The following is a 22,420-nucleotide window of genomic DNA, read 5'->3' as shown; positions in this document are numbered from 1 at the left end:
TATGACAACTATTAAAGAAACTTGAACTTGAAACTAATACCTGCTATCCATTACCCTACACACATATGCTCTAGCTCGTACCCCCCCCTCCCGGACTCCCCATTGGATAATCCATCCATTATCCCTCGCTCCTAACCAGACACTACCATTATATGCTAGCTTTTATTCTCTCCACCACTTCTAACCACATTGTCATTTTGGATTCATTGAGACCCAAAATTCTTGCTGTAGATATTTCTTGATAAATCACATCGAGATATGTAATAGTCCAGACCTTCCGGCACATTTTTTCTGGTTGAAACCATCGTGATGCTATCAGCTTTTTAGCCACTGTGATACCCGATAAAACCAATCTCTTTAGCTGTGGGTGTACTGCACACTCAAAAACATCATTCAGCAGTAATACAGGGGGGTGTACAGGTATATTCAGAGTTAAGAGATTTGATAATTGCTGGGTCACTTCTTTCCAGAATATCTTAACTGGTGGGCAGTCCCAGTACATGTGCATAAATGTCCCCTCGTTCCCATTTGTACATAAGGAGCATTTGGAGTCTTGTTTAAGACCCATTCTGTTCAGTCTTATAGGAGTCAAGTATGTCCTGTGAATATAGTTAAGATTGATTTGTTGATGGTCCGGGTTTCTTGATGTAAATCGAACATTTGCCCAGGCTTCTTGCCAATCAAAATCTTTTTCCAGGTCTGGTATATCCCTCCTCCAGACTGAGTCTAGGTGGAGGGTTTCATACGAGGACGAGGACGTTAGTAATTGATGATAAAAATCTGAAACAAAACCTCTTGATGTCTCTCTTTCATAGAATAATTTGTGGTATCTGTGGTGTACAATTGGTATCTTTAATGGAACACCCACCGTGAGCCTTCAAACATAACAATAACTGTGCGTAAAATAGGGCTGGGCGATAAAACGATAACGATAACTATCGCGATAAATTATTTCCTCGAAATAAACATGAAACGTGGTCGCAAAGTTTCGATATATCGATTTTCCAAGCTTGGCTCCGCTCTATCTCCCGTTCAGCCTCGGCTCAACACACTCACTAACAACAACCAGCGTTACGTGATGACGTACTTACGCACAACAGCTAACAACCAATCAGTGAAGGAGATGGCCGAGACCCGGAAGGAGGTAGGACTCACTCAACAAGGCTTGCTAGGCTAATTAGCTTCCACGGCATTGTTTTATATATTTACGTGCCGAGTATGTGTGTGTTTTGAATTCTGAGGCCACGTTTATGGTAGTGTGGGATATACAGTGGACGCCGTTTCAATATATTGTGGCGGAAGAGAGTATTTTAGTGTCATATTTAGCACATTGTCATGGAATACTCCGCTTAGAACCAACAGGCTGGCTAGGTTAACTAGCTTGCACGTCGCTGTTTTTATATATTTACGTGCCGAGTATGTGTGTGTTTTGAATTCTGAGGCCACGTTTATGGTAGTGTGGGATATACAGTGGACCTCGTTTCAATATATTGTGGCGGAAGAGAGTATTTTAGTGTCATATTTATTGTCATGAGATACTCCGCTTGTCGGCTAACGTGCGCAGACTGATGACGACATCAACTCGACTTGAGACATTCGCAGCAGCATAAGAAGTTAATTAAACTTGACGGACATTATATCGACGATAATTATCGATATCGAATTATATGAAAATTATTTTATAATTTTATCGCGATAACGTTTTTGGTCATATCGCCCAGCCCTAGCGTAAAAATAATATGTGGAATCGGTGAGATAAAAATGTTTGCGTATTTCTTCATAGCTACAAAAACCCTGTTTGTTGAAAACATCTCCTAATGAGTGTATGCCTTGCTTTTCCCATATAGGGAATCTTATAGGTCGTTTTCCAATCAAGAGTGCATTGTTATTGAATAAGGGAGTATGATTATGCCATTTATGTGGGTTAGAATATTTTTTTTGCGTTTCACGCCATATCCTGATCGCATGAGTAATTATGGGGCCAAATTTCCGTTCGCATTGCTTAATTGATAATTTGGTGTATGCTATGTCCTTCAGTCTATGTGGAGCTACTATATTTTCTTCTAAATTTCTCCAGGATACTAATGCTTGGGGATCAAACCATGTTGTCAGTGGTCTTAAAGTGTACGCCTTAAAATAGTGGAAAAAATCTGGAAATGCCATACCACCGTCTGCTTTGTTTCTCTGTGCGGTGGATCTTTTTATACATGGTGGTTTGTTATTCCAAATAAATTTGTATGTGGAGGAGTGTAATTGAGGGGGTAACGGTAGCATTGAGCTGAAGAAGTTGATTCTAGGTAGGACGTCCATCTTAATTATTGATACCCGTGCCTGTACTGAGTTTTTATGTTTTGACCACCTGTCAAGGTCGTCTTTGATTTTGTTTTGGATTTTTATGTAATTGTGCTTCACCGTTTGGCTTATGGTAGGGAATATTTCAACTCCCAAACATCTAAAGTGTTTTACCATAGGTATCTCTTCTGGGAGGGTTATATTTTTTTTGCAGGGGCGTTAAGTGGAAGGAAAGCCGACTTCGGCCAATTTATCTTAAATCCCGATAAATCTCCAAAGTCCTCAATCAACTTGAGCAGATGAGGCAATGTGGTGTTGGGGTTTTGCATGAACAGTATTACGTCGTCCGCATATAAACTCATTTTATGTTTATGTTTGACAGCAATATGTAGCAGGCGCGTTTGGTTACAGCTCCGCTCCCGTCAACGTTAATTTCGTTTAAAAACCTTATTTGAACAACACTAATGAAATTAAACCACATCGTATATATTAAATAAGACCTTCTACTAACTATATCAAAATAAATAAAGATTCAACATGGAACCTAAGGACAAGAAAAAGAGTGGAAAGAAACTCGGAACAGACAGTACAACGGCGCAAGTCATGACACGCTCTCATGATACAGCAGCCGCCAGTACAACAGCACCGTTGTTGACTAGCCCCGTCGGGGAGACAGTAGCGGATAACATACCGGGACCGAAGACGACTAGCCCCGAGAGGGTGACAGCAGTCGACGATATAACGGTAACGACGGGGACAAACACCGTGAGAGAGAAAGCAGTTGAATTTGAGAAGAAAATTTCCGTTAAATCCACCGTGTTCCCCAATGCTCCTACAACCTCAACTGATACAAACAGGGAAGTTACACAACCCGACAAACGGGGAAGTTACACAACCCGATTTCAGGTCTCTGACTAGCCTGATAAAGGATCAGATGGACGCTTTCAAATTACACATCGACGAATTCAAAGTACACATCGATGCTAAATTCGAAGAGGTTATAAAAGCGGCCGCGGAACAGGCCGGGCGAATCACTGCAGTGGAGAACACGGTGCTAGGAATTACATTGAAAGTACAAGAGAACGAGAAGACTGTTAACGATGGATTCACAGAGGTAGCGGAGGAGATAAAACAGGTGGAGAAAGCGCTTCTGAAGAAAATACAAGACATCGAAAAGGAAGCAATGGAGAGGCGGCTCGAGATCGAACGCTACTACCGTAGAAATAATATCCGTATTGTGGGATTGGATGAATCAGTCAATTGCACAGACGACTTATTTCCAACTGTGTTAGCAGGAATTCTAGGTACACATATCCTACCCACAGCGCCGTTAGTGGACCAATGTTACAGAGTCGGTACACGAGACCAAAAAGGCAACGGGCCGAGGGTTATCATTGCTACTCTGCGCAAGACAGAAATAAGAGATGCGATCATCAGAGGGGCACGCAATCAATGGGGGAAACTGAAATATGGTGACAAACCATGTTTTTCTACGAGGATCTATGCAAGGAGGCCATTGCTCTACGTGTCCCCTACAAGGATGTGCTGCAGAGATTATACAAGAGAAATCTTAAGCCAAGCCTTAGGTACCCGGCCCTCCTATCCATCTTGGGGGAAAAATGGTAATAGGCTCGGATTACACTTGCCTAAAGACGCCGATGAATACATGAAGAAACATGAAACTGGTTCCCCGGGGCCGGTCGCAACATCGAATCAGAAGATAAGCCTAATCATCTCTCTCTTTTTCTCAATTTTTTTACTCTTTGTATTTTATTATTTTTATTAGAATGACTACCACGGCTCAACAAAAGCAACAGCTGTTATGCATGTTGGCAACACTGAGGCACAAAGTGTTTAATACGGATCGATAGGCATTATATTTATAGACTTCTGGTCTCTGAGGAGGCAATAATCCAATATTGACATTGGGAACACTGGAATATTCTGGACTCTCTCGACTACTCGGGGCACAATGGAATATGCTGGAAAACACTAGTAGGTCACAACTCCTGGGTAGGAAGATTATTCTGGAACATAACGGCAGTGTTTACGGATTTACAAGGGTATTCTACAACCTTCTAGAATATACTGCAATCATACAATGAAGGCCTGTAACTTTAACATCCGGTATTTATATGCATATGATCCAGTGACGGAAGCTCAATAAGGTTTTAAAAACATCAGCCACATCTAAAGGTATAAGCATGACAAGGTTATTCTAATATTTTAAACAATTACTCCACTGCTTTAGGGATTTGCATAATTTAGCTCTAAATTTTTTTATTTTTTTTTCTTACTTATTTTTTCTCTGTTGAGTTTTATTTTAATTCTCACTTTTTTATGGTGTTAGTATTTTTCTCCACTCTTTTCTTTTTTCTGATGGTTCCAACATAAGTTAGTAGAAGGTTCAAATGAATATATCAATGAAGGTATATTTTTCATTTTTCACACTATTGTTATTACATTAATGGGAAGGCGCAAGACCAAAAGTGACATTCTATTGAATTAGAATGAAAGTTTTAGATCCTATGGCAATTAGCATAGGAAGATTAGGGTTATTAAGCTCAATTTGGGCAACCCGGTGTCTTAAGGGAGGGAGTCATACACAGTCCTGTACGACTCCCGGAGGGAGGGGGAATTAGGGGATTATTATTTGTATATATGTATGTTTTTAAGCTCGGCTCTCAACGGGACCTCAATAGTTGGATGCAGGGAGCGAAATTAACTTTTTGACTCACCGGCCAGTGGCGGGTAGATGGGAAGAATCTACCCGCCAAGCATATTTCTTACCTGCCAATTTTTTTTGATTAAAAAAAATATATATATATATATTTTATATAAAAAAAATTTTTTTAAATAAAATATATATTATATAATCATACTTGTAGTTGTATTATCTGCGAGACATCGCCACCACGCAATAAGTCAAAATGCTCGCTATCTGCAAACAGCTCCACTGTCTGTGTGTACTCTAGTAGCCTCCAGCTCCAAAAAGGATTCTCCTGTGCTGCAGCGGGACCCTATACTAATACTCTACATTCAGCATGCAAGGATTCTCCGGCGCTGCAGCTGGACCCTATTGGTATAATGTTAGGGTTCTTTGGTCAAATCACATTCATAAAGCCCTCAGCTACAATACGCATTGAATCAATGTTATAAGACATTGATATCAGGAGCTATCTGTAGCTACTGCTAGCCCGCTAGGTAACGTTAAGACAATTTAGTTTACTGGGACATATAGATCTAACGTGAGCTAGCTAACGTGAGCTAGCTAACGTGAGCTAGCTAACGAGGGAACGGAGGTATTATGCACTCGAGTCGACTATTGCTGGAGCATTTGTTGATATCAGTAGCTAGCCAGCTAGATACCGTTAGACAATGCCTCGTCATGTATTAAACTAAAAGTGAATAGTTGACTGGGTCATTGTTTAAACAGTAACGGTAGCTCATGGAGGTCCGGTCTAGACTAGAGCAGACTGCCTCTGTGTTGATACGAGCAGAAGCCAATAGTATCCCGCTGCAGGGCTGGGCAGATATGACTCATTGCCACGGTTTCTTTCAAAATAAGAGTATCATACGAACTGAATGTTGCTAACTGCCGGAGCCATCGATATTATGACTGGAGCTGCGCTTTGAGCGGAAATGAGACCCGCACAGATTTTCAAAATAAGAGTATCGTTATGAACTACACGTCTACACGCCACACGGCGGGGAGACCCCCCAGTGGCAAGCGCCAAAAGGTAAAAACTGAGCGCCCCTGGCGGGCGGCGGGCTTTAATTTCGCCCCCTGGTTGGATGTATATCTATTGTAGCTTCGCACTCCAGAAGCATTACCAATAGGGGTGCACCGATATATCGGTCGGGTATCGGTATCGGCCGATAAGTGCCTTGTTGACTGCTATCGGCCTATCGGCCGATAAGCTCAAATGTGCCGATAGCAGTCGCCGATAAATACCCATCAATTTGTGTAGCGTCAAAAGGCAAAAAAATAAAATTCACTCGCGACCTACCTGCACAACGCCCGCCGTCCCCCACACACACACACAAGCTACTGCATCAAAGTAACTACTTATGATTAACAAGGCATTCGTTTTGTGGCATTAACGTTATATAGTTAGTGTTACACGGACAATAACATCAGCATATTATTATTACCCATAGCAGCAAGGCATTACTCCGAGTCCGTTCATTAGCTACCGGGAGATGCAAGACTAACGTTACTGGTGAAAATGTGATTTGCGTTGGAATACTCCTTTGCCAACTTGCTGTACTTTGCTTGCAGGTCTGCAGCCATTATTGCTGGATTATGAATAGCCCCAACTTTAGCCAAGGTAACGTTATGGCTAAACCTTTAACAATAGTTAACGCTAGCTTTCGGTTAGCTGTTCAATGCTATTAATAACACAACTCCCCGTCAACACCCTCTCTCGGGAAGATGGCATTTAAGAAAGTATCTGCTGTTAAAATGACACAAACATTCGTTTTGTGGCATTAACGTTATATAGTTAGTGTTACACGTAGGGCTGGGCGATATAACGATAACGATAAATATCGCGATATATTTTAATAATCTATATCGAATATAGAAATTTAAAAAAAATCGAAAAATCGTTTTTTTTTATTTTTTTTAATTTTTTTCCTGCAACAGGGCAGTTTTAAAACCAGAGACAGTGGACAGACTTGTCTTTCTTGCCTGCAACTTAAAGTAATGGCTTTGCTTGTCCAAATGACAATACTGACCAAATTTAGATCTTTTTCTCTTGTCCATTTATTTTGTTTGCTTTCTAATTTAAAATACATTTTGAAACCGTCTGTACACAGTAGGCTATGTGTGCTAGCAGAACTAGACTCCAGTCACGAGTCACGGTGCACATGTGCGGTGGTTTGTCCACCAAAAAAGCGCCAAAAGATAGAAAAGAAACTAGCAGAGCCAGAACTGTTCAACTCCCCTGGAGCCACAGCCAGCAGAGAAGCCGGTTTACTTTAGCTTTTAAACCAGCTGCAGCCTGATAACTGGAGTGTGAGGGGCTGTAACACTAAAGATGGCAGCAACGACAAAGAATTGCTGCAAAATAAACATACATCTGTTGTTAAAAAAAAAATAAAAAAAAAAAAAGTTTTTTTAAATTTCTTTTATACTTATAACAATTCGATAATTATCGATATCGAGAAATAAAATAAAATTATCATATCGTTATCGCGATATGATTTTTTTCCATATCGCCCAGCCCTAGTTACACGTTCAATAACAAGCATATTATTTACCCGAAGATAGCAGTAAACAAGACATTACTCCGTTAGTCCGTTCATAGCTCAGTTCCATTCCGTTGCTCATTCCGTACCAAACTACACATTCTGCAATCTGTTAATAAAGTTTTCAACCAGACAAATGTATAGAAAGGCTTTGTTTTATTATAACATTTGTTGCAGTAAAATCATTATGTCTCATTTGGTCATGCTGTGGAGCGCTGGTCGGCGGGCCGGGCAGCTAACGTATTAGCTACGTTAAGTGTGTTGTGCTCTCGCAAACAGAACAATGGCGGCATGCCCGAAAGTAGAAAATGAATAAACGCTTGCCGATTGGTGGTAAGGACAGCAGGAGGTGGGTGCTAGCGGTGTGGCGTAATTGGTCAATCAAAATGGTTATATTGCATTGGCTGAGAGCTCTGGTTGAGAGAACAGTATCCATCTGCAGGCCGCCAGACGATACTTGAACTGATACAGGCTACTGGGAGAGGGATAATACTACATGGCATGGTGGAATTAATACCATAAACATATTTCTTGATGTTTCCTTTTTTTAACTAAGTAAAGAGGCCTACAAATACAAACATACACATACAAATATACAGTAGTTTCATTAAAAAAATTTATATATTACAAAAAAAATATATAAAAAAAATATATATATAAAAAGAAATTACAAATACTATACAAATAATACACAAATATCGGTATCGGTATCGGCCGATTGTGTTACTTGAAAAATCGGTATCGGTGGCCAATTTTCATATCGGTGCCCCCCTACTTACCAACAACTACACAACAACATGTATAGATTATGGCTAGTTTGAATATAATGATCTGGAACACTGGGGGAATAAATAATCAACACAAACGCAAAAGCGTGCTCACACTGATGAAAAAAGAACAGGTCGACATGGCTCTGCTAAGCGAAACGCACATTTTAGAGAAAGACAGATACGTTAGCGGACAACACATATCATAACATTAGTCACTCTTCCTTTGGAACGAGAACTCGTGGAGTTGCCATAGTCGTTAGACGGAAGTTGAATATTGAATTGAAGGGAGTATGGTCTGATGCAGATGGTCGGATAACTATAGCTAAGATTGTACACAGAACAGGAAAATAGCGTTGTAGCGGTATACGCCCCAAATTTGTACGAAGTTAGTTTCTTCACTACACTTACCAGAGCAATGTTAGACCTTCCCGAATACTCATTTATAATTGGTGCGGATTTTAATGCCATTTGGAATCCAAGGATGGACAAATCTTACCCCTCCTTTTCCAACGAACAAAAAAAATTCATCTAATGCTTTAAAGGATTGGTCGAAGATTACAGGTGTAAATGACTTATGGCGATCACTCAACCCCACGACCCGGAAGTACTCTCGTCGATCTGCGAGACATAACACATTATCCAGAATAGATTATGTTTTGCATCCCCGAGACTATTTGATAACTATGATGTGGAAATGATACCCAATGCATTATCAGATCACTGTTATTTACTCCTAAAAGGAACATTTGGTATACTATCATCCCGAGCCCCAAGATGGCGATTTAACTCGATGCTGCTTAATAACAAGGAATTCATTACACAAATCAAAGAAGCTCTTACAGTATTCCTACGGAGGAACGCAAACTCGGTGCAGGACCCTAGAATATTATGGATGTCGGTAAAGGGAATGATCAAGGATTTGATAGCTTTTCTTCCAAAATACACAAGAATCGATGCTCAAAACTGGCTGAACTGGAAACGCTTTATTCAACGTTATTTAATTCTTTACAATGCAACAACTCTGTTCGACTGGAAAGTCGAGTTAATGTACTAAAAAAAGAGATTAACGCCATATACAGACAACAATCTGAAATACAAATACGCAGCACAAGACAACAGCAGTACTCTCAAGGTTCCAAACCAAGTCACCTATTAGCTATGCGATTAAGAGATAATGCAAAATTTGCAGATATAACTACCATTAAAGCACAACAAGGACTTGTTACAGACCCTAAAAAAATAAACGCGACATTCAAAGAATTCTACTCCAACTTGTATAAATCAGAAATGACCTTCGATCAAAACAAAATGGACACATATCTCAATCAAATTAACCTCCCTAAACTTTCAGAGGATGACGCTAAACAGTTAGAAACACCGATCACACTAGAGGAACTCAAGAAGTTGCCCTCTTAGTCCCGGACTATTCGATCTATCATTAGAGCCTTTAGCACAATACATAAGACAATCCCAATCCATAGAACCAATCGTAATCAAGGGCACACAACTTATTTTATAATTTTATATTTATAATTTCTATTTTACCTTGTTGCTATGCGGGTGGGGTATTTTGGGCCCCTTGGCTGTGGGTCTGATGGTCGCGGCTCGGACTGGGGGGGGGGGCCTGGTTCGGGGTCTCGGCGAGTCGTGGTGTTAAAGAGGCATGATGCTTTGATTCGCTGGGGCGCCGGACTCAGGGGCCTCGAGGGATGGGGATCATGGCTGCCGTGTCTGGAGATGGCGGGGGCTCAGGATGTTCACTATATAGTATATATATTTGTTTTTCTTTTTTCCGGTTCCTTCCTTTGTATATTTAGTTTGTATTATAACTATTTAATTTGTATTCATTGAATATTAGATGTCTTGTCATTATGGTTATTATTATTATTATTATTATTATTATTATTATTATTATTATTATTATTATTATTATTATTATTGTTGTTGTGTCTGTCCGGTGATGTCTTGTTTGTTATTGTGGTAACTGTATTGTGCTGTGTTTTGTTTCATATAAAAAAAAGGAAAATAAAAAAGATTTGATCCAAAAAAAAAAAGAAGAGGGAGAGAGTGGTACCTCATCTATGAAGGGGATGAGCACCACGGCCTCCCATTCCTGTTGTTTGCCGTTGAGGTCCGTTTTGAAGTCCAGGGGGTAGTACTCTATGATGGATGAACTCTCACTGGTCATCAGGTGCTGGAAGAGAGAAGGAGATGTTAGGTTGACAACCAAACAACCCGTAGCTATGGCGCTCACTGCGTGTGTTGTGCGCTAGGAGCACAAGTGCATCTAAAAGGTTCCGTTGTGTACATGTTCAAGTTCCTTTATTATTTGTCACAATAAAATACAGATATTTTACGATGAAATGCTTGTTTCTGTATGAGCCCCAGAGTGTGCTTCATACAGTAAAAAAAGTAAGTAAAAAAGTAAGTAAGAGTAAGTAAAAAGTAAGTAAAGAGGAATATTCAATATACATATGTACAATATACAATACAGAGTCAAATGAGTAACAGTGATGCAGTACAATGCAGAAATGAGGTACAAAACTTAAAGGGTAAGGTGCAAATTCAAATGAGGTATGAATGTAGTGCAAATCTCTTTAATAATAGATGAATATAAAGTGTGTTAAAGTGTCTAAAGTGAGTAAAGTGAGTGGTGAGTGTTTGTTTAAAGTGAGTGTGTACATGTGGATGTGTGTGCAGTGAGTGTAGATCATCAAGTTCAAGTTCTTTAATAGTTGTCATACAGAAGTACAGAATACTTTCATACAAAATGCTTCTTACTGTTACGCTCCAGATCATGGCTTGTTACATAGTATCATGTGAGCATGAAAACCATTCCTATTCAGGTATTTATTAATTACTTGAGACTAGAGCCCGCCACCCGCCATTGGCGGGCAAATTTTACGTTTGGTGAATGACACAGAGGTCTGTCCGCCATGTGGCGGGTAACCAAATAGTCATGTAAAATTATTAAAACTGCGGTGTGTTTTGGTCTTACGACAGGCCTAATTTGTGGCTTGTTTACCGATGTCACATCCACTACTCTTCTGTCCTGACTGCCCGTGGCGCCTTGCACTGTAGCCGGGAGCTAACGTTAGCTTAACCCATTCTCTGCCACGCTTATATCCATCGCTGTTTGATCTCTGCCAGCACTGTAAGTCTATGGAGATGTTCACCTTCTTTGCAGGGCTATAACTTTTTAAATTGTATTGCTAAATTGACATTATTATGGCCCATTCAACATCGATTATCTATCGTTCAGGATGTAGGAACGTTTTACTTTTTCATTCACACATTCATACGAAAATACCGTCTAGAGTATAAATATGCTTTTATCGTTTTCTGCAGTATTTCCCAGAATGTGAGATATAGGCACAAATGCATATATTAGATCATCAAATGCAGTTCGACCGATCGACGCTATATTAAAAATTTCAACTGTACATGGTCCTAAACGTTATGACTGATCATGCGCGGGTGAACGGAGGGGGGGGTGTCGTTTATAATTCCGTGATAGTCGTTAGATGCTTCATGTAGTATGGGTGATATATTGATCAGAGCCGTTTGTATCGAAAATGATAAACAAAAACGCTGAAACTCAAGTCAGTCTCCTCGTACCGTTGGGCGATGAGAGTGGAGCAAACAGATCCCAGTTATGTGGTGGGGATCGAGGCGATCCATTTCCGGTTTGTATATTACTAATACACGCCCAAATCATGTAGATTATTGAGTTATGGCAAAGATCCATATCCACGGTGTGTGTATCGAGTCCCGCGACGATAAACGAGTGGCCGGACAGAATAGGGAGACGCACCGGGATCACAAGAGATCCACTTCCGGTTGCAACTCGCCGATCAGCCACCAGGTGGCAGTATTGAAGCGTTGCAGAGTTGTGCTGGCTCACACAGCATCCGACAAGGCTCCGTGAGTGAAATATGAATACATTGGCGAAAATATGAAATTATGATCAGAATCACGTCGTACGCAGTTTTCGCATGAACTTGAAACCTGTTGTACGACGTTATTGGCGAGGAAAAGGTTAATAACTTTAAATGGGTTACAAATAATGTGGAACTATGGAAAGAGTAAGCCGACCGCTAAAAAGAAAACCCACCGCGGCAGCGAGAGCGGGACCACCTAACAAAGAACGTTTCGCAGAGCTTTTCCTATAATTTCATTATAGACAGACCATGAGCTGACTAAGCTAAGCTAATTAGCATTAGCTGCTAACACACCTCTCTCTCTCTCTCTCTCTCTCTCTCTCTCTCTCTCTCTCTCTCTCTCTCTCTCTCTCTCTCTCTCTCTCTCTCTCTCTCTCTCTCTCTCTCTCTCTCTCTCTCTCTCTCTCTCTCTCTCTCTCTCTCTCTCTCTCTCTCTCTCTCTCTCTCTCTCTCTCTCTCTCTCTCTCTCTCTCTCTCTCTCTCTCTCTCTCTCCTCTCTCTCTCTCTCTCTCTCTCTCTCTCTCTCTCTCTCTCTCTCTCTCTCTCTCTCTCTCTCTCTCTCTCTCTCTCTCTCTCTCTCTCTCTCTCTCTCTCTCTCATATGATTTAAGCCAAACGTTACAGTATAAATACTAACTGGATAGTTGATAAACATTTCATTTCATTATCTGAAATATTCTAAAAATCATTAAGTCTGCTATAAGCCATTATCCCTTTGTGTGTGATTATTATTTTCTCACAGTCAAAGTCAAAAAGAAAAACAGAAACAACACTTTTGTATCGGTAGTAAATCAATGAGATTGTGGACTCTGATGAGGACATGATTGAGGAGGTTTAAGTTAGGTTCATAAAACCTTCACATTGTATTATGTTCTGTTAAATCCTGCAAAGAGGGTAGAGTGAGGAGTCTGATGATGTTTAACAGTAGGTTACAATTTAAGCTTAAGATTGAATTGACATGTATTGATTAATCAATCATCAATGACTACGTATATTAAAATAATTTGCTTAGAATTTTACTCTGGCCTCTTATTTAAGTGTATTCTTCAACATAATACCCCATCTACTTGAAATTTACTGATTTTCTTTATATATATATATATGACACAAAAATGCGTTTTTTTTGGCTGGTAAGAAATATGCTTGGCGGGTAGATTTTTCCCATCTACCCGCCACTGGCCGGTGAGTCAAAAAGTTAATTTCGTGCCCTGCTTGAGAGTAAAGTATCTTGAGAAGATAGTTTCAGTAATGATGAAACATTTAAAGTAATGAGCCTGAAATAATAATAATAATTCTTAAGTCCTAGACATTCTTGGGACGCTTTCTTTAGACCACAGTGTGTTTTGTATTACCCCGTAACACTCAGGCAGCAGGTCCTTGCTGGCAGCAGGCAGGACGCCCAGCAGCTGCTGGAAAGGCATGAAAGGCTTGGCAAGGTCAAAGGTCAACTTCAACCCAGAGATGTTCCTGACATCCGATAGGAACGGAGCGTAGTGGTGCGGGTAGTACCTGGTAGAGAGGTATAGAGAGAGAGACGATATTTTCAAATATATTAAAAAAGAATAATAATAATTCATTACATTTGTATAGCGCTTTTCTCAAGACTCAAGTTCAAGTTCAAGTTCTTTAATAGTTGTCATACAGAAGTACAGAATACTTTCATACAAAATGCTTCTTACTGTTACGCTCCAGAGACTGTGCTAGACAAGATAGTATCAAATAACATAATAACATAATATAGCATGAATTTAGAAGAAGAAAATGAGGTCACAGTGTTCGGTATAGACATATGTACAATGTTCTGAGTTACCATATAATATACAATACACAATACTATGCAGTGTACTAATGTACAGTACTATCTAGTGCAAAGCAGAAATGGGATGAGGTACAATTTTAGGTACAATTTACAGTAAGGTGTACGAGTTGTAGTGCAATCCTTCATCCATAAATATAAAGTGTGGGGAGTGGGTGCTACAGTGTGTTTGTTTAAAGTGGGTGTGTGCTATAAAGTGTGTGGAGTGGGTGCTACAGTGTGTTTGTTTAATCAAAGCGCTTTACAACATAGGGTTAGGGAAATTGCCTCCTTCACCACCAAGGAGAAGAGAAGAGAAGACTCACCAGCTCCAGGACTGGACTCCATGGTAGTAGTAGTGTAGAATCCACTGGATGCCTTCTACATAACATTTGGCCTGATTGGCTAAGAACTCACTGTACACAGAGGAAGGAGAAGCAACATTATGCAATATGAATAAACAACAAAGACAGCTAAGACAGACATGCACTAACCTGAACTGAACACTAGTTTGTATTACAATGAATATCTGAGTAGAGTAGGTGGGGGAAAATGTGAATTATATTTGGCAGCGAGATGTATTTCTCTACAAAGTGTGTGTGAGGGAGAAAGAGAGGAGAGAGAGCGAGACATACTCCGACACCACGTCCACTTCCATCTTGGTCATGTAGTAGGTGCGCTTGTATTGTCGGAACTCCGTCTCAAACATGTCGTCCTCTGCCTCCTCTTCTTCATCCTCCACTTCAACCGCTCCTCTTTTCCCTTGTCCTCTCCCCTCGGCTAATTCCTGCCGCCAGCCGCTTCCTGCCACCACTCCACTCTGCGAAGCGAGTGCCGCGAGGCCCAGGGCCTCCTGCTCTGCAGCCAGTCCGGCCGCCTCGTTCAGGTACTTGTTGGCTACTTTACTCTCGAACCACTTCAGGTCCACAAACACCTCGCTGAAGTGCTCCCTGTCAAACTGCGAGGAGGAAGAGAGGCGGAGAGGAGGCAGAGTGAGCTACTGTCCTGGTGCCAACATGCCATCAACAAAAACAAACAATCCCCCGCCAAATATATATGTATATAGATTTTTATTTTTTTGTTGCTGATTTTACAATCTGTCCAATCTGTTAACGCAGGTTAATTGAAACACACCCCATTTAGTAAATATTTTAAATTAACAAATTAGGAATGTAATTAAATCAAATTATTAAATATAATTAAAATATTTGGAATATAATTATTTATATTCCAAATATTTGAACAGCACAAGGTTTAATTCATTAACATCAAAGGTATTGGCACCTAATAACATCTAATGGGACAAAGTGATCTACATAGTCTCACCTCAGACAGTTTCGCCAAGTACTTCTCAAAGTTGTGCATGTTCAGGTGGCCGTTCTCATTTAGGTAGCCTGGATGGACAGACAGATAGATGGATGGACAGACAGATGGGTGGACAGACAGATAGATGGGTGGACATACAGATAGATGGGTGGACAGACGGATAGATGGGTGGACATACAGATAGATGGGTGGACATGCAGATAGATGGGTGGACAGACGGACAGATGGGTGGACAGACAGATAGATGGGTGGACATACAGATAGATGGGTGGACAGACGGATAGATGTTTGTTCTGTACATGGTCCAGAACTTAATTCATAGAAAATGTACTCAGTTTAAGTGTTTTTCTATGTATAGTATCCTGTGTGTGTGTGTGTGTGTGTGTGTGTGTGTGTGTGTGTGTGTGTGTGTGTGTGTGTGTGTGTCTCACCCCCTAGCGTAGGCAGGACACTGATGTACGTCTTGTAGAGCAGCGGCAGGGCATCGTGGTTAATGTGAAGATGAGGAAGATGAGGGATGAAGTCATTTCCAACCAGGAAGCCCATCAGAATCCAGTCATCAATAATCCGCTCCAGATCATACTCGAAACAAATCTTATTCTGTTCAAATATAACATCAAATATAATACCATATTATACGATGTTTCAAAATTATTTGTGTCAATGTATTCTCTTTGTCATCCCAATGCATGTTTTAAATATGATCCTCTTATAAACATTCAATAAAATGATCATCATATATATATATATATATATACTGTATATATTCTTAACAATTCAAGGGTTAAGATTAATTCACATTTTAGCAAAAACTGTGTGTGTGTCTCTCACCCTAACTTCTGAGAATTCATAGTCGATGTATTCCCTCATCAGAGACAGGTGGAGCAGGTGGAAGGTAGTTTCCTCTGGAGCCGTTATCCTACATTAGAGTCAAGTATAACAGAATAGAATAGAATGAAGTAGAGCAGAGAGGGGAGGAACACAGTGAGTTAGTTTGCAGGGCTGTTCAACATTAAGATGTGACGACTGACGACACAAACATTATACTTTAGGAGACGAAGAAAGTGTGTGAACACACACACACCTTTTCTGATTTTTCTTTCCTCCAAAACGGACCTCTTCTCTGAGCAGGGAGAAGTGGGGCTCGTGGCTTGTCAAACCCAGAATGATCTAAAACACAGAACGAGAGAATCTCATCATTGCAATTGCAACCCATCATCGCTCTTAATTGGGATTCATTTCAATAAGTCACTGCATATTCCCTTCATCAGCACACACGCACAGGATAATATACTGAATATATTTCATCTTAATGTTGTGTTGATGTTCATATTGCTGTTATTGTATTACTGTCCAAATATTTGGACAAATTGTACTTGAGAGAGAGAAAGACTTATTTATTAAAACATCTCAACTAAGAAAAATGTTGTGTAGAGAAAACCCTCTCGACATCTTCATAAGATCAACCTTCACACAGACACCCCCGGCCCCAACTACAATATATGAGCAGCCTGCACATTGCACAAGCATAATTAACAATCACAGTCAGCCCCTCCTCCCCCACAGTACATATAGCATTCCCCAGAAATGATTGAATCACGTCTCTGGGAGAAATACATAATATACTACAACATAAGGCATACATTGATAATTCCCCACAAAACAGCCAAATGGTCAACTTAGCCTGACCATATAGAAAATACAATAGCACACTTAGCCTTCTTACGCACTGAATACATAGCAACAAGGATGAAACTCCCCACAAAGTCTCGCCCAGCTTTACACACAACCACTTAACCTCTTAAGCCCTAGCCATATTTTCAGAAGATTCACCTAAAGGTACATAGTACCACCAGTAGCAAAAACCGTGAATGAAATCTACTGTACAGTTACTAAGTAGTACAGTTACTTTTTTATAATGTGAATATCTCCGCCATTGTTCATCAGATTGCAGCGCGTTTTGCTAGATTTTTATTTTATTTTATTTATCCTTTATTTATCCAGGAATGTCCCATTGAGATACAAGATCTCTTCTTCCAGGGAGTCCTGACCAACACGGCACACAACAAGTTTCAACATAAAACAGGGCATTAAACAAAAAACATACAATTCAAATATAAATACAGAAGGCCATTTGTGCAGTGGCAAGGAGCAAAATCAGATCAGCAATAGCATCAGGTAAAACAGTTACATGTTTCATAAAGGGCTAATCGTAGCATACCTTTAACTCTTTCAGTGCCACTCACGAGATTTCTCGTGTTTTTTTATAGGTGGTTGCTAGCCACTCACGAGATTTCTCGGATTTTTTTTTTAATTTTTTTTTTGTGATCTGAAAAATTATTGCATCACCCGAGCCTACCCGAGTATAGCCGAGGGGCGCCGACGATCACTGTGGAAAAAAGCGCCCCCTGTCGTCTCCCAGATGACATAAGTGATTTTGGAATGGACTCAATGAAAATGAATGGGGGAAAAAATCCGGTACTCCACATTTTCCAGTTCACTGATCCAGCCGGGGTTACTAGAGTTCATTCTGGAGCCTCAGATCCCCGCGGATCATGGAGTTCTACTGTATCGCGTTGGATCCATACACGTATCGATTTTTTCGAATGGTGATCAGGAATTGGAATATACCAGTTGGTCAGGTAAGGACTCTATGTTATCAGTGGTAGGATAATCAGAGTAAGTTTGATGAAGTTATAAGCTGTTTTGTGAAATGTCTTCTTTCGGTTTCACTGTAAAAGTCCGTGAGGAAATCAACGGAGCGATTATCAGTGCACGGCCGTAATGTGCGTGCGTGCACGTATAATATTGATCATCTAGCGTTTATTTGAAAACGATTCATAAAAAGGCCGACGAATATCAACGTTGTGGAATATTCCACTAAAAGACGATTTTCATAGAATGCTCCAGAATGAGCTGTTTTTTATATCAAAACGGGGGCTTTTCTAACTGCTCTGAAACGGCAACGACGCGATAAAAAAACAATCTGCCTTCACAGCACTGACTGGAAAATAGTATTTGATAATGCGATGGGCAGATTAGACACATAGCCATAATTTAAAACATAGATTAGGCGATATTAACGTTAACATTGGCGCGGATGGTGGCATTCAAGCGGTAAAACGGAAAACCAGGCATGGCATTGAAAGAGTTAAGCAGGGAAGAAGGAGCATGCATATAGATTACATCGCCATAGTCTAATACAGGCAGAAAGGAACTCTGCACAATTCTCTTCCTGGCTTCAGACGGGAAACATTTCTTTAACCGGAAGAAAAAGCCCAGTTTATGTCTAAGTTTTCTCAGTAGGTTCCCAATATGAACATCAAACATAGATGTACACAGAAAGGTAAAGAAACGAACTACGTTCTATATTATGGCAATAACGTTCAGGTTTGTTCGACCTGTGAGATATGATCACGAAAATAACGGTTAAAAAAAATCTGCGTGGATTGACAGGCGTGAGCTGGGAAGTGTAGTTTTATGAAATTCAAAAACCCATCTAAAGCCATGGGTCTCTTCTTTCAAAAGACTACACTCAAGTCAATATACGCCAGTTTCCGTCTCAATGCGCTGAGATTTCTATAAACTCATATGTATTGGTAAACTAACGTAGTGCTGAAAATATATACGCTTTGACTGCCGTTTTGACGTTAGTCTGTACTCTTGGCTACATTTGAAAAAGAAACGCAACATTAATTAATACATTCTGTATTCATCCATTTATGGCGTGATATCAATCTTGTACCGGTACCGGACCGCTCTGGCTTAAGGAAACATAGAACATGAGTGATTATTTGACATTGCAGAAAAACATGGGTGACAGTTTCAGACACTCCACCAAAAGAGCACCAATCCCCCACCCCTGGATCTACTGTGCCAGGAAATGGTTAGTTAGCCAAAGCCCCATGAACTATCCTCCACTGTAGGTTCCCTGACCTCTTAGGGCAGGGGTGTCAAACTCATTTTCACAGAGGGCCACATCAGCATTATGGTTGCCCTCAAAGGGCCAAAGACCGTATAAATGTTAATGTAATGTAAAATAAATGTAGCTACTCATTTACATATTGTTAAACATGTTTCTGTATTTATTACTTATTCAAGTTATACATATTGCATATGCATTTGCATAGATGTAAAAATATATGTTAGCTTATGTTATTTTAACAAATAATTTTAGTTTATCAGAACCCCATATTACTCCATCAATCAATGATCAAACCATTCAAGTAAATAACAAAGAAGAATATCATCAAATACAAGCTATGACATTAAGTTTGTTCAAAACCTTTTTGTCACAGTCAAGAGGGGCAGAACTAAACTGTGAGCTGCAAAGAACGCGTGGGACAGATGTAGCAGATGTTACAAAAACAAATGGCTGCACACAACCTTGCAGAGGCCATACATCCAACTAATGGAAGATTTTAATTAATTAACAGATTGCAGAATGGGTACAGTACAGTACAGCTCAATACACACAATTGTTAAGGGGATGCAGACCAGAGAAAGACTTTCGACTTGTTTACATCAGGGTCCCCCATTTTCAATTCGTAATGAAATTGCTATTATGTGTCTGCATGAACACACAACTGTAACTGTACTCAAAAATAACAAAATAAGGGTTGTCTCAGTTCACAACTATATTGGTCAAGTTTTGGGTGGGACTTGTTTGCGTCCCTACAGCTTCTTATTCAATTGAGCGAGATGCTCGGTTATGTCACACAGCCAGCTTGCATCCGACAGTTCAGACAATATTTCTTCAACCCTTTGTTACCTATTCCGCCTGGATCTTTTTTGTATTTTGGGCTGTAAAATTGTCAAAGAATGTCTGAGGAGTAAGTGCTTTTGGCTTTTTTCCTTTGTTACTTCATCAATACCTCAGATGTTCAACACACATGTATGTGTAAGAATGTGTAATAACTAAGGCTGTCAAAGCTTTTTGACAGCTTTTTTTTTTTTTATACCAGAGCTCTTGGGGGGCCACATCAAATGACGTGGCGGGCCGCATTTGGCCCGTGGGCCATGAGTTTGACACCTATGTCTTAGGGAGTGGCTGCTTATAGAATACCCTCCACCTGAAGCATGTGTTGTCACCCAGCACCCCCTGCCACTGATGCTGACGTCCTGTAAGAACACAATGTTCCTGACCTTCACACAGACTGTATACAGGGTCTTACCACTTGGCTGCCTAAACTGCCTCAAGCTGGAAGTAACCCCCCCCCCCCCCCCCCTTCCTCTCTGCCTGCATTATCTGCTCAGGTAACCCTAGCACCTCCCCTCCCTGCGTCATCACTCTACAGCATAGGTGTCAAACTCACGGCCCGCGGGCCAAATCCGGCCCGCCACGTCATTTGATGTGGCCCCCCAAGAGCTCAGGTAAAAAAAAAAAAAAAATGTTTTTCTTTTTTACATTAATATTGGGTTAAAAAATAGCAGTGTTAAAATAATTGTGGGTTAATGCGTTAATAAAGCTTTAACTTTGACAGCCTTAGTTATTACACATTCTTACACATACATGTATGTTGAACATCTGAGGTAACAAAGGAAAAAAGCCAAAAGCACTTACTCCTCAGACATTCTTTGACAATTTTACAGCCCAAAATACAAAAAAGATCCAGGCGGAATAGGTAACAAAGGGTTGAAGAAATATTGTCTGAACTGTCAGATACAAACTGGCTGTGTGACATAACCGAGCATCTCGCTCAATTGAATAAGAAGCTGTAGGGACGCAAACAAATCCCACCCAAAATTTGACCAATATAGTTGTGAACTGAGACAACCCTTATTTTGTTATTTTTGAGTACAGTTACAGTTGTGTGTTCATGCAGACACATAATAGCAATTTCATTACGAATTGAAAATGGGGGACCCTGATGTAAACAAGTCGAAAGTCTTTCTCTGGTCTGCATCCCCTTAACAATTGTGTGTATTGAGCTGTACTGTACTGTACCCATTCTGCAATCTGTTAATTAAAGTTAATTAAACTATCTTCCATTAGTTGGATGTATGGCCTCTGCAAGGTTGTGTGCAGCCATTTGTTTTTGTAACATCTGCTACATCTGTCCCACGTGTTCTTTGCAGCTCACAGTTGTTAGTTCTGCCCCTCTTGACTGTGACAAAAAGGTTTTGAACAAACTTAATGTCATAGCTTGTATTTGATGATATTCTTCTTTGTTATTTACTTGAATGGTTTGATCATTGATTGGTGGAGTAATATGGGGTTCTGATAAACTAAAATTATTTGTTAAAATAACATAAGCTAACATATATTTTTACATTTATGCAAATTAATATCCAATATGTATAACTTGAATAAGTAATAAATACAGAAACACCATGTTTAACAATATGTAAATGTGTAGCTACATTTATTTTACATTACATTAACATTTATACGGTCTTTGGCCCTTTGAGGGAAACCATAATGCTGATGTGGCCCTCTGTGAAAATGAGTTTGACACCCCTGCTCTACAGTCTCTAACAGAGTCTCACAGAACCCCCCCTGCACTACCCTGATGAACCCTTCCAACAGTCTCAGGAGGTCAGTCCAGTATGGGGGGGGGGGGGGGGGCTCTCTGGTAGTGTTGTCATGATACTGGCATTTCTAACTTCGATACGATACCTTGAAAAGTATCGATATTCGATACCATATTCGATACCACGGGGAAAAGATTTTAATCTTAAAATGTACATTTCTTTATTACATTTTTTATTTCGCTTTTGTTGCTGGTCGATTCTCCTCACCTTCTATCTGGTATTATAAGAGAAGAGAAATATAACACTTTTAAAACCCTTTGTTTTAGGGCTGGGCGATATGACCTAAAAATTAAATCTCAGATAATTAAATTTTTTTATCCGATTTACGATTTTAATCGATTTTTTTCTCTTGAAAACCAGAAATCATTCAAATAACCTTTGTTTTTATTTGACAAAAAAATATATATCAAACCAAGATGAATTTCCCTATTGGGATTGAAGTGTAAACCTAACTTTCACTAATCTTCATTTAAAAAAAATTATAATATATAAAAGGTTACTCTTGATCAA

General features: G+C 39.9%; 1 protein-coding gene across 1 annotated transcript in view; it reads right to left on the bottom strand.

Moving 5' to 3' along the window:
- The window catches only part of xrn1 (5'-3' exoribonuclease 1), a 151,115-nt gene that overhangs the window by 97,328 nt on the left and 31,367 nt on the right, over window positions 1-22,420 (bottom strand). The window contains exons 6-13 of the mRNA XM_084327733.1: window positions 16,461-16,546; window positions 16,208-16,295; window positions 15,808-15,976; window positions 15,377-15,444; window positions 14,686-15,008; window positions 14,377-14,466; window positions 13,608-13,764; window positions 10,390-10,509 (exon numbers count right to left, since the gene is read on the bottom strand). Of these exons, the coding sequence (XP_084183859.1) occupies window positions 10,390-10,509; window positions 13,608-13,764; window positions 14,377-14,466; window positions 14,686-15,008; window positions 15,377-15,444; window positions 15,808-15,976; window positions 16,208-16,295; window positions 16,461-16,546 (1,101 nt within the window). The remainder of the gene's footprint in view (window positions 1-10,389; window positions 10,510-13,607; window positions 13,765-14,376; window positions 14,467-14,685; window positions 15,009-15,376; window positions 15,445-15,807; window positions 15,977-16,207; window positions 16,296-16,460; window positions 16,547-22,420) is intronic.

The sequence above is a fragment of the Notolepis coatsorum genome, assembly GCF_963971535.1.
Source record: "Notolepis coatsorum genome assembly, chromosome: 13".
In the NCBI taxonomy this organism is placed as follows: domain Eukaryota; kingdom Metazoa; phylum Chordata; class Actinopteri; order Aulopiformes; family Paralepididae; genus Notolepis; species Notolepis coatsorum.
This window is presented reverse-complemented; position numbering and strand designations above follow the sequence as displayed.